At 41.9% G+C, this 13,527-nt stretch overlaps 1 protein-coding gene across 1 annotated transcript; it reads right to left on the bottom strand.

Moving 5' to 3' along the window:
- Positions 1 to 429: 429 nt before the first annotated feature.
- LOC103476848 (uncharacterized) lies at positions 430 to 10,602 on the bottom strand. Its single transcript, XM_008429521.2, has 10 exons — positions 10,378 to 10,602; positions 9,083 to 9,228; positions 8,478 to 8,559; positions 8,105 to 8,240; positions 7,823 to 8,025; positions 7,606 to 7,742; positions 7,392 to 7,533; positions 7,038 to 7,319; positions 1,981 to 6,808; positions 430 to 1,632 (listed from the first exon to the last, which is right to left on the bottom strand). The coding sequence occupies exons 1-10, from the start codon at positions 10,501 to 10,503 to the stop codon at positions 1,622 to 1,624; spliced, it is 6,093 nt and encodes a 2,030-aa protein (XP_008427743.1). The 5' UTR covers positions 10,504 to 10,602; the 3' UTR covers positions 430 to 1,621.
- Positions 10,603 to 13,527: the final 2,925 nt, after the last annotated feature.

Genomic DNA, 13,527 nt, shown 5'->3' with positions numbered 1-13,527 from the left:
CAACGACAAACTGTTTTTCCAGTGAAAGACAAGCCAGCCCACATCATCACACTGCCTCCACCAAAAGTTTCAGCTTATTTTTATTAGCTCCTTAGAAGTGTGGGACCATTTAAGAGGAAATAGGCTTTCCAACCGCATATGAAACATTCCTACTCAGTGACTGTTCACTGGAACACCTGGGGGAAACAACCTAATTCCTAATTTGGACTCAAGTTCCTTCCTGGTCTAAAGTCTCGGGTTGTCATGTTGACGAAGAATATAAGAAGTAACGGAAAAGAAGGGAGATTCAATTTCATTTTKGTCCGTTTGTCTGGCGCTCCCTCTCATCTGAAATAACACCTAATGAAATAATAACGTATCTAAAATATTAAATTTCTCACATTTTTCTGCATGTCTGCACAGAACTTAAAAAATATGAATGAAACCCTGTAAGGCAATTTGAAACATTTTAATTTTCCCTCCCCCCCTCAAGAACAAAATATAAACCTGGCTCCAGCATTTATATAATAAGCCATTGAAACTCTTCATATATTTACAAAAGATATACATTTATATACCTATAAAAGAAAGCAAATAAATAAAACCTGTCGCTGCTCATGAAAAGACACGTGCGGCCTCACAGTAACACTTTGATGAAGCGATCCTGAAGGAGAAAATATCACCGACGGGAAGTCGTCACCGTGGTCAATCGAAACATGACGAAAAGTAAAAAGAGCCGGAAAGAAAACACCCAAATGTGAATAATGATGGTCATTTAAAACAAAAATAATCATGATAAATTAGTAGGTCACTGGCACATTTTCTGGTTCATAATTGTTAACTTACACACAGCTTTCCTATGAGCTATTAAAAATGGAGCCATTTCTTGAGTCAACACAGTGGTAAATAAAGTGAGCAGCTTCAGCGTGTCAGAAAGCATTTGGGTGACAATATAGCAATGTGTATCCTTTAATCTTCTCTGAACAGGAAAAAACGGGAAGTTACCTTGATGACTAGGTCAAAGTTGGAGCACACTGCCCTCTACTGGTTGGTTGCTGCAAGGAGAAGCAGTGCGGAGCTGAACGAGCCCCATAGGGATCCTTTTCTCAATAGGAAATACAATTAGTATTTAAACAAGAGTTATATCTAATTAAAAAAAACTCTTACTGAAGACTCACACAACTACCTTACGACTTTGTAGTTTAGACTCTGTCTAAATTAGGACCCCAAGATGATAAAAATTTAATTTTCAATTCCAAACCTCTTTCAATACGAGGACAAATCAACTCATCCTTATGAGGACAGTGCAAAAAGGGACCAATGTCACTGTATGGCTTACTAATGGAAACATTTGTAGCCTTGTTTTTATGCATTGTTTTGTGTGGTTTAGTCTCCGTATGGAGGTAACGTAGCACAGCGGTTCCAGAGGAGGCACTTCAGTACTGTCCCTTTCAGCTCAGAAGTTTCTTTAGGGCTTTATGTTCGCTCCACTGAAGCGTCCCAATGTCTGTTCCTGTTAATTTCTGGGTCTGCGTCTTGGGAGCGCCGACTTGCTGAGGTACGATCACAGTCCTCTGGTTCCTTGCAGTTTGGTGCTAGCTCGGCTAGCATCCAAAAGCTTAGCTGTCCTTGTAGCACGGGCTCAGCCGTTACCTGAAACCACAGAACACAAATAAAATCAATTTTATAAATTAATAGAAGTGGCCTAAAGACATATTTTTAGGCCATGTTGCATAGTTGCAAAGCAGATAATTCAGGAGGAATATTTATTTTGCCTGAAACCCCAAGAGTGGAGATAAGAAAGACTGCGGACGTTAGCTTCTGTGCCAGAGCTAAGATGGCTTCTAACGTGCGTACTAATTCATATCAAGGTACATTTGTTTGAACTATTAAAATATCCAGTAATGAAAGAGTTTTCAGAGGGTGTCTTGAATATTCAGCTCCCTAACCCCTTCGAATACCGAGGGGGATGGGGGGGAGACCGCAGATGACTTAACTCACCCTCATCGTCAGAGTCAAACCCAAACAGGTTGGAGCACTTCTGCTGCTGGCTGTGACTCTGCAGCTCCTCGGCGCAGTTGAAAGTGGAGAAGCACTTGGCGCACCGGTGCCTCTGCAGGGCCACTTTCAGGCAGGGCGACTGGAGGATGACGCTAGACTGGAAGAGCGGCGACTCCTTCCTCCGCTTCGGCATAGCGGTGTACTTTTCGTCCAGGTACGCAGTGGGCGGCAGGCGCAGGTACGGCTTCTTGCCGTATGCCGCGAGGGTTTTCTTACATGGCGTGGAAACGACTCCCTCGCTAAATTCTTTGTCTTCGAGCGTTGGAGAGCAGCCAGCGGAATTAACGTTAGACGGAGAAGGTTGTGTTGGAGGATTTCCTCTGGCAGCTCCTGGATGAATGCCCTCTTTACATTTTTTCTTGGCGAGCTTTCGTGTCTTGTCTTTATTAATCTCTTTACGCCTCTTGGTTGCTCTACTGGTTTCAGACTTATCTGTAATTTTTGATTTCTTTCGTTTTTCCTTTTGATAAATACTCTGCTCATTTTTCTCAGGGACTTTAGATGGACAAGCAGTCAAAACATCAGTAGGAATTGATGGAGGGGATGCATCTAGAGCTACATTTTCAGGCGCTTCCTTCCTCTTTTCTTTCTCAACAAGAGTGCTCTTTATTAGCTTTTTCAACCCCTTTAATATTCCCTCTGCTCCTTTAGCCTTCACCCGTTTGTCCTGCTCTTTGGCCTCCATTGGGGATTTGGGGAGATTTTGCAAGGTTTGGTTTTTGCCTTTCTGACTGAGCCTTTTCTTCAACGTTTCACCTTTCTTCAGTGGCTTGCCAGAGCTTGAAGCAGCACYGTTGATGCCTTCTACTTTCCTAAAACCTGACGTCTTCTCAGCGCCTTCTGCTGGAATGGCGCTATTGGACTCCTCCTGAAGTGAGTCCTGGTTATTCGTCTTCTCATCAGCAGAAATTTCAACCAGTGCTTTGACTTTAATCGGTTCGGACTCCGCAGATGCTCTCGAAGCAGAGTTTAGCTCTTGATGTATCTTGCCAGCCTTTTTAGTCACTTCAATTCTTCCATACTTGGTTTTCTTCAACTTGCTGGAATCTGAAGACGCGCAGTAATTCTTGACTTTTCGAAGTTTCTTTCTGCCATCTGTTGACTTCTGTCTGGTGAGGCCAGACTGTTTTAAACTGTTGGACTGAAATTTACTGCTGGATGTCTGCTTGATCTCTGAATCACTCGCTATCATTTCTGTCATCACGTCCTCTTGATCGAGTTCACTGTTCTCTTTCGCGTCTTGAGCGAGTATCTTCTGACCGGCGGCAGTTTTGCTCAATCTTGGAGGACATCTTCTTTTCTTAAGACCTCGAGTGGCTATTCTGGCATTTTTTAACTTTAACCTATTCTTTACTTTAGCTTTGTGTTTTAGCAATGATGATGAGACGACTTTATGACTTTTGGGAGCTTGGGTTGTCACTTGGCCTTTACTTAATGTKTGCCTCAATCGAAGATTTATGGACATGGGTTGAGGAGAGGTGTCTTTTTCAGAATCAATGCTTTTGTTTCCAACTTTGAACTTGTGTTGTTGAGCTGCTGTGCTGACAGTAAGAGGAACTTTAATGTGTCTTCTTAAAGAGTTGTTTGTTTGTTCGTTTAACTTAAGGGAAGTGAACCTGACGGGGTCGTCTGAGCTTTGAGTTTTCTTTCCATCATGTGTTTTAGACAATCTTTCGCCTCGTTGTGCATTGGCATTCGAGTCTGACTCAGTTGACTTGGAAGCATAGTGTTCTCTTTCGTGAAGATTCAGTGCCCAGAGACAAATGAAAAGCTGGGAGCATCCAGGGCGACAGCACATCGCCTGCAGTGGGCTGTGCTTCCTGGTGTGCCGTCGCATTTCCATTCCGCTTTTGAACCTGGCCTTACAGCCCCGGTGGAGGCAGGGGTGCCTCGGGACAAGTCGGTGTCTCTCGATATGGTGCTGGAAGTGTTCGAAGCTCCACATCACCCTCATGCAGATGCTGCATTTGCTCTTTGCAACGCGGAATGCCAGCTCTAAAGGCTTGATGTCGCCATAGTGTTTGTCCAGAGCATGGTACAGCAGGCCAACTCGATTCTTTGAGAGGTTTGTAAACCACGAGCATCTTTTTGCAGGACAGGAAACCAAATCCTCTTCCTCGTCAACATCAACAGTTGGATTAGAGTACGTTTCTTGAAGTTGGAAAGATTCTCTCCTTTTCTTGCCATCGTCTGAAGACTTCAGCTCCTTATTGGTCTGACCCGATACTGGATTTTCAGATTTAATTAGCTTATTTTCTTGCAACCTTGAATCACACACTCKGTGATGATTTCCTTTATCAAAACTCAGTTGCTGTACAGGTTCCTGCTTGAAATCAGAGTCTTTCTTCAATCTCTTAGATTCTTTTTTGGAAATATGCCCATTTACCCTGTGGACTGTAGTTTCTCCAATGACAGGCTTGGATGCTTGCTTGTCATGTGAAGATGTTACACCCGTTTGGTTTTGATTAGATCTTAAAGTTCTGGGTTCGGATGCAGAGTTCTTGGGTCTCTCTTTGTGTCCAGAAGGCACGTTTGTCGTCTTCGCTTTGGCTGAGGTTTTTGGCATAGCAACGCTGGTTTCTTCAGTTTTCAACCTCTTCATTTTCTCTATATGGTCAGAGAGGTGCATCATGGCCAACAGGTCGTCTTTGAAGATCGTTCTGCAGAAAGTGCACTCGTCTTTCCGGAAGTGGAACATTGCGTGCTCTACAACCCGAGCCCCCATGAAGAACTTGCTGCAGTAGGTGCAGAAATGCTCCAGCTTGGATTCCTCCGTTTCTGGAGCAGTTTCCATAAGCTCACTGTTCTCAGACGTTTCTGAGCGAGTATCCAGAGCTTTTGAATTTTCTTTCTTAACTTGCACATCAACTACAGCCATCTCCTGTTCCCGCACAGCGTTGTTAGAGGTAGTTTCTGTTTTCTGAGAATGCTTAGGCTTGCCTTTACTTGCCAGACCTTTAGAGTGGCCTTGATCTTGATCTGTAAGCTGCTCAGGTGRAAATTCAGTGACCAGCTCTGTTGGCAACGTCCATATAGACTTATCGGAACTACAAGAAGGARCTAAACTGATATTTTTAACAGGGCTTTTGTCATTTCTATGAGGTGCCTTTCCTTTTGGACTTTTCCTCAACACCTCTGCAGCAGCCATGTTGGGAGTGAAGCTGCCTGCTATGGAGTTCTTGCTGCCGTCTTCCTGAGACGACAAGGGCTTGATTTCCTGTTCTACGCTGTTGAGTGCAACATCTTCAGATCGTGAAAGAAAATCATTATCCGAGTCACTGTTAATCAAATCCAACTGAACTACATCTGTAGATTTCTTCTTATTCTTCACCACCTTTGAGAATGGTGAAACTTGGTCTACATCTTTTGTTGGAGACTTGGAGACTTTGGCTAAAACTGAGGCTTGTGAGGCGATGGTGACTTTCATTTCAACAGCCGACACCTCAAATGCCTCTCCACCTGAGGCGACGGACTCGGCTCGTGGGAAGTCTTGACCTTTTGCGGTTTCTGCCACTTGTGCTGCTGCAGAAGTCGGCGAYGCAGTGGTTCCTTCCATCACAGCAGGAGAACTTTCGGATGGATCGTTTTGAAAGTCCTTTYCCGTTTCAGCTTGAGGGATTCCAGAKGAATCGAGGGCTTCTTTTGTGCTTTGAGCTTTGGGAAGCTTTTCTGAAAYATGCAACCCCCTCTCTTTGACCTTTTCTGGTGTGATACTTTTAGGCCTAGAGCCGGGCCTCTCGCATGATTCTGAATCCTTCGACGGGCTTCCTTGCGCCGATGAGCGTGTGATTGTCGACACAGAGCCGTGAACGTTCGAGCTGCTACCTTTTCCTTTTTGCCGCCGTGCGTAGCAGTGCAGCATCTGTACAAACATGGTGGCATCCCGTGATCTCAGAATCACCTCTTTGCCGTGCCCAGTCTTCGGTGGGGGTGAAGTATCGGGATATTTCACTGTTGATTTATAAAGAAGCATTTGAGAGAACCTTTTGGGACGGTTGCAAGAATCGTCACTGAATGTATCCATCAATTCATTGTCTGGAAGAGACAGCTCTAGGATGATTTGGGGAGGGTTTGCYGCTTTCACAGGATCCATAGACAACCCATTCTGGTACTTGTTCTCCTTCGGCTTCAGGCAACTGTGTACTTGGGGTTTGAGTTTGGCGTTTTTCATTGAACCGGTTTGGGATCTTTTCATCACACAAGATCGCAGGAGCTTTTGTGGCTTCAGTCCGTTCCTTTTCATCTTCAGCGGAACGTTCTCCAGCGTTCCCGAGTCGTCCAGGAGCCACTTGGGCTTCTTGATCTTTCGTTTCGGCAGATTTCTCTCAGAAAGCCTTGTAGTGCGTCGATGTTCGTCATACCTCAGTGTCAAACTGCCGTGTATTCTGTCGAGCTGCCAAAACGAGCGCCTCAAAGGTGCAGAAGAAGATTCTCTCAAAGCTTGCGAACCCTGGTTGCCTCTTCTTCTTAGAGAATGACTATTCACGCGCATTTTCTCAGAGTCCTTCTTAAATCTTTTGGTTGCAGTGTTTGAATCTGTTTTACAAAATCTGTCTTCCTTATGATGTCGTTTTTTAGCAGCAGGTCCTCTTTGACAAACTGAGCGGAGGGCAGAACCCCTGGTGCAATACTTGGAGATCCATTTGTCTTCCATGATTTCTTCCAGCGCAGCACTGACCACCTTCTCGCTCATCAGCTTCAAACAGTTGGTCCGCAAAGCAATGAGGTTCCAGAACTCCGGGTCAAAACACAAGTCCTTCTTCAAGACCTGCAAAATAAAAAAGYAGAAAATAAACAAGTTACATTTGTAATGGTGTCTAAAGTTATTACACACAGTCTGCAGAAAATCTATCAACTCTTCAAACTCTTAATTCACTGTTTTCTAAAATTAGCATTAGAGATTAAGAGTTAACCTTTCTTATTATAGATTCTGCAAGAGAAGATGCGATGCCGCARGGAAGAACTGACTCTAGAGGACCATCCTAAAWCCACTATACCTGTAGGGTCTCAAAGCGAACATTATTCCCTATCGGGCTGTCGTCCATGTGGTACTCCTGGTCGGGGTGCATATAGAGCAGGTACACCGTCTTGTAGGACTCGACGGTGCGCTCCAGGAAGAAGACGAGCAGAGCACACGCCCGGCACACGTCTAGATCGCTGTGCAGCAGCCCGGCGATGGTTTTATAAATGAGCGTCTTTGTGAGGACGTCGCATGGAAGACAGGATCTCAGAGCGTCGGCACAGAGCTCCACACAGAACTGCACTCCGTCTTCACCGACCTGGATAGGCAGAAATGAAAAGAGTCAGTTTATGACAGAAGTTCCTATCGCCTCTAATGAAACCTTTCTTACCTCCTGCAGCACAGCTCTGATGAAGGGAAAGATTGATTTGACGTTTGTGGCGCACAGCATCAGTCGACGACACGCCTCCAACAGAGTCTGCTTGGACGTCTTTAACCGTCTATGGAGACTGGTCCACACCAGGACGAGCTCGCTACAAACAGACAAAGAGTCTCAGAACAGCTCCATGGTGACCAACTCCACATATTAACCTCCATTTATCTACCATAGATAGTACATGTCTCCTCTCTGGAGCTGTTGAGACAGGAAGGCAGTGCTGAGAGCYAAAAGCATCTCATCCGTCTCCTCACACTCCAGGTTGCAGATGATGTGTAGAGCATCTTTGCCGTTAATGTCAGCCATCTAAAAACGATGGAGGATGCTGAGCAACTAGACAACAGACCGGCCGGCGTAAAGGCAGGTTCGGATTAAGCTCCACCCACCTCTCGGTGCAGGAGGTCGTGCTGCGTTGTTCTGAGAAGCCATGAGAGGTAGACCTGGAGGAAGAACAGCGGCTGTCCTGCAGCGGGAAACCGAGTGCAGCATTTAGCCAGAGCTGCAGCGTCGCCATGGCGACCGCGGGATGAAAGGTACCGAACGCGGAGGTCGAGGAACACCGGCGGCTCGGAGCTAATGTAACGATCCACTGAGGGGATAGACAGGAAGTTAATTTTCAGGCGCATTTAACAATAAAACTGCATAAAGTGGAAGTCTCTGTTATTTACCTTCAATCTGAGGTAAACTGGATTCACCGAGGATGGCCTGTAAGGCGGGGCTGGTCCACGGTCCGCCCTGCTGGAGGAGGCGCTCCACTTGAAGTAGGAAAACATTTTCATACTTCGCTAAGACTGAATAACACTCCTGGAAGAAAAAGACGACAACATGCTGAAGAGCTCTTCTTCAAAGTAACCTAGGAAACATTACTGGACAAAAACTAATAATACAACTATGGTGACGTAAATTTCCACCAAAAGCGCTGAAATTTTGAGATCAATTTAACATATTTATGACAAAGAAATTGTAAATTGTCWGATGTCAAACAGTCATAAATTTGCAAGAAAACAAAAACATTTTTCACAATAAAACGCATCAACTTACCTGGAATGTAGCAGTGAAATGTTTTAGCGGCTCCTCATTGAAATCCTTCTGGTCAAAGAACAGCAGCAACTCAAACACACTCCTATGGAAAGAAATAAGAGCAAATATTTATTAATCACTATACAACTTCTGCAGCCTGAGGAAAGGGCGAGTGGCACACACACACACACAAAATACCACAATATGATAATGTGAAAATAGATTGAGTGCTTTGCAAATTTATGAAAAACAGAAAGCTACCAACCGCTTCTTTAAATGTATTAAATTATATTTTTCATGTAATTTAACAATAACTTTGTAAGTGACACAGAGAATCAACAAATATTATTCTTAAAAGAACCGATTCTTCTCCCCGTGAAGTGCTCATGATAGACCTGAGGCCTGTTTCGGTTTATTTCTAGCTAAATCTCATATCTGACATTCTGGATTCTTTGGCTTCTTTATTTAGAAACACAAGAATAAAAAAGCCTTTGTTCAATTATGGTTTTTTCATTTGCTTCAGCAGTCTGTTTGAATCTTGTTGTCCGGGATGCTGCTTGAAATCCAAAAGTTAAAAGTTATTATTCAATAAAAACCAAACACATGGGAGAGATTCATATACTCACAGCGCCAGACTACTGATAGTGTGGCCTACATGATCACAGCTTGTTAGGAAGAAGGCCGAGGCTCGAGAAAAGTGCCGCAGAGCCACTTGGAGGATCCTGAGGCGAGGCAGCGGGACACGCCAGTGAGAGGCAGACTCCTCCACCACCTGCAGAGTCAGCAGAGACGAGTCAAAAACAAAATGCACAAGAACAGTTCGATGTTTGTGTCAGAAATTAAGCTTAAATTTGTGTTGAAAGTCAGCGCTATATGTTGTTGTGTGTGCAATATTTATATCACAAAGGATTGTTTGGAATGCCATGATTATTGGATAAGCTATTGAAAGTTTTACATTTGCACTTTTCATGCTCATGTAATATTTAGAGAGTTGATAAGTCTCTCACTGCTGCAGATGATCGCTGGACGTGAATGACCTTACTCAAAATGCYAAAGGTCACAGACCAAGCAAGATTTTCTAATATCGTACAGCCCCAATACCATCGTTACAAAATTGAAAATAAAAAGGCCACAATGGTTCATTTACCGTGTAGAGCCAGTTCCCTTTTAAAAGCATATCTTTATCTATCCACAAAACCTAATAACTTAAAAAGAAACCAGCAGGTTTCTTCTACACAGTAGATACCATCAGATTATTCTGAGGTATTTACTACATAAGTGGCCAAAATAGTAGCACTATTAAATTATTCAACATTGTAGAATAACTGCTTCATTTATTTTACGTAAATAATGCAGTGACATTAAGCAAGTTCCAGGTTTGGAGAGCACCTAATAATGTATAAATACGTTTTAAACCACTGCAAATGAACTTGTTTATGAAGCTAAACGTCGAGGCTAATCAGCATGACTAAATGTGTGAKTAAAATGCAATTAAGAATTAAAGATAGTAATCTTGATATAAACGTATTTAATGGCTGTTAGTTGCTACACATAAGGCAGTTGGTTCATCACTGAAAATAACGGGCAACAAACTTGATGGTACATTTTGAGTTAGCTAAACAGTTAGCTTCAACCAATAGCCTTGTTAGCTGAACAGAAAGCCATTAATGTCACGTTCTAACCGCCATACAGATTTAGCTATTTTCATTGTATCTCCTTGGTATACGTTTGGAATACTGGGCACATAGTTTAAAACATGTTTAATCCGGTTTTTAAAGGTTTGTAAAGACCTAACGTCGTAGCAGCTACGTGCTAAAAAGCTCCGTTGCTAATGCAGTTCTGGGGGAGGGGATTCGGCTAACATTAAGGCTCTTATCTTCGACAACAAGCCTGGTACCGTGTTCAACAACGGGCCTATTACCTTGCAGAAATCAGCGCAGAACAGCTCGCTGTCAGCTCCGGATTCGTCACCTGAGTAGCGGCTCAGTAGGCTCTCTAGATGCTTTTCTAGCCCCTCTGAGTCGCTCACACTGCTCCCCTCCGCCATACTGACTGTCTAGCCTTGCTCGTAGCGTTTACCACACAACGCACATAGCCACCATCCCCGGCGCTGATTGGACACCGTTATCACTTCAGGGAGCGTTCATTTGATACACCTCTGTACGCCAGCGGCGGGTAARTTGAGGCGGAGCGATGAGGATCCAACCAGCCGGTAACACCGGGCTCCCAGGTAACGTTTGCATACGCCACTAAACACATGGCTAACACAAAACACAGCGCTTTAATGGCTTTAAAACTGTCGTTCACGTACTCTTCTAGAAAATTAATTATGGAAAATTGTACCTTTTACAAATTTATATTTATATAAATTAAAACATATGTGAAATCTAATAAGTTAGTACAATACAACTTAATGTTTTCCAAATATTTCACTCTATTTTTTATTGTCGTGGTGCTGTCTTCAACTGAGGAGCTGCTTCTAATTCACACGCACAAAGAAAACATTGAACATTAAAATGAGCCCAGGATAAATATCTGTGTTGATTTATCTAACTGGGACCCATTTAACTCGCTGCTGTCAGGCTGTAAACTAGTTAACTACTCCGCTACAACCTCATTTTGAACGGCGGGTTTTTGCCGACTGGTGGCTAAAATTACATAAATAATAAAGCTGGTAAAATGTATTATTTTACCAGCTTTAAATAATTACTTTAAAGCTGATAAATTTATTATTATTCCTGTTTTCTGAATTTCCAGCATTTCCGGAAACAGGAAATGCTGGAAATCCAGGTGTTTTAATTATAAGGAAATGCAGATAATGCAAATTGTGCAGCTTTATTTGTAGTTGCAGTTAATATTTGTGTCCGCTTTTCTTTGTAAGTGTGAATTAGAAGCAACTCCACAGAGCGGCAGTCCTTCTGTTCACTAATAATTACTCATGATTTTATTATTAATCTAATTCAGCATTACTTAGACTAGACTGAAGGATTTTGGTGTGTAATTCCAGCTTGTGACCACAGGAGGGAAATAGAGAGACGGAGAGTTTATGGCAAAAACGAACAAAAAAACAACTTTTGAGGCAGAGCAAGCCGATTTTTGCCATCTGGTGGACATAGAGGGTAACTACAGCAGTCATAAATATTTAAAACTTTTAATAGTGGACATGGTAGAGGGCAGAAGTCATAAAATGTAAAGTAACTGCTTTGTACGGACTTAAAAAAGATTAAAGCAATAAGTAATTATAGATTTAACATATCAGAATGATTAAAAATCCATTGTCAGCTAAAGCAGCTGAGACAGAACCTAAAAATATCAGAAGGGAGACAAAAATATGAAAAATAAATAATCTTCCATTTGAAGAATACATGCAGTTGCATAATTTCACCACCTCTGGAGAACAATAAAGATTTCAAAACAGTCAAATTATATTTTTACTACATATTGTCTAATAAATGACTACAGCTAAACAAACMGAATTAAATCCTCTACTCCAAATCTAAAATGTTCACACTTATGTCGAATATTACATGAGCTTTAATAAGTAATACAATTATAAACACATTAAGGTGTAAAACAGGTGCATAGACAGAAATATATATTCTTACAACTAAATTCATAACTTTAAAATTGATTTCAGTAAAAATGACAAAAGTAAAATAAATGAGATTTAGGGTACAGAAAAACAAAAAATTGAATTTTTAGAGAAACAATCTAACTAAATAATTTATATATAATATGATTAATAAAAACATTTTTGAAATGTTATGTTGATGTGATAAACCAATATTTTTATTTTAAATGTCGTTTGCCCCTGATCTTTCTCCATCTACTGCCATCCAGTGGTAGCAGCCCGCAACTACATTCTAAAATGTAAAGATTACATTAATAAATTTAATGTAATCTTTACATTAAAGATTACATTAGAGTTTGTGTGTAAAACTGGAAGCACAAGTGAAAATCAACGTCACATCTAAAAACATGCAAATCGGTTGGCCTTCGCTCTGAGTCTCGGCGGTGCTGTCTTCAACTCTGAGGAGATGCTTCTAATTCACACGCACAAAGAAAACATTGAAATGAGCCCAGGATAAACATCTGTGTTAATGTATCTAACGGGGACCCACTTAAATCGCTGCTGTCAAGCTGGAAACGAGATAACTACTGCACTACAGCCTGTSTATGGCTATAATAGAGCGGCGGGTTTATGCCCTCTGGTGGCTGCAAGTGGTAGCTAATAATAAAGCTGGAAGAATTTTAAATACGCTTCTTTCCTGCAAGTTCCTTCAAAACAAAACATCGTAAACAGGAAATGCTGTGGTTTGACAAATTATAAAATACACGCACATCTAGCAGCGTTTTTATCAATTAAATATAACTATTTGCTTTAATTACTGTCTGAATATCTTTTTAACTTGTTTCTTTTGACTCAAAGGTTTGACTAAAGTGCCTCAAATATTTTTGTATTAACAGGATGTTTCTGTTCAGACTAAATAAACCCGTATTCTGATTCTGGATCGAATCCATCGAAACTCTTTAATTGTTATTAATATACTAAAGGCATATAATAAAGGCAGAAAATCCAATAAAAGTCATTATTTGGGTTTTTGTTGATTTCACCGCAAGAAGGGAGTAAATCCTTGTAATCAAACACAATCAACTAAAACAGTACATTACTAATTAATAATCACTTTATTTAATCATTATAAACCAGGAACCAATATTTTAACATTATTAAATAACTTTGATCAATTAACCAATCAGATACACCCATAGGCGTAGGAAGAGGGGGGAACGGGGGGTACATGTCCCCCCCAATATTGAAGAGAGTCACATTCGTCCCCCCCCCAATAATTTCACCTCAGTTGCGTTGCGAAGAATTTTAAAATCTTCCACTCGCATGCTTTTATTTTGAAGGCCCACAACAGCGCATTCAGCAGAGCGCTTCCTCCCCCCGCTGAGCAGCTCAGAGTAAAGGCAGCAACAGACGGGGTCAGAGAAACTCCGTTTGAATGAGCTAAACGATCTGTCAGGAATTTTGCCATGAATATCGCTCGTTTATAACATCTTGTTGTCA

The sequence above is a fragment of the Poecilia reticulata genome, linkage group LG2, assembly GCF_000633615.1.
Source record: "Poecilia reticulata strain Guanapo linkage group LG2, Guppy_female_1.0+MT, whole genome shotgun sequence".
Taxonomy (NCBI): Eukaryota; Metazoa; Chordata; class Actinopteri; order Cyprinodontiformes; family Poeciliidae; genus Poecilia; species Poecilia reticulata.
This window is presented reverse-complemented; position numbering and strand designations above follow the sequence as displayed.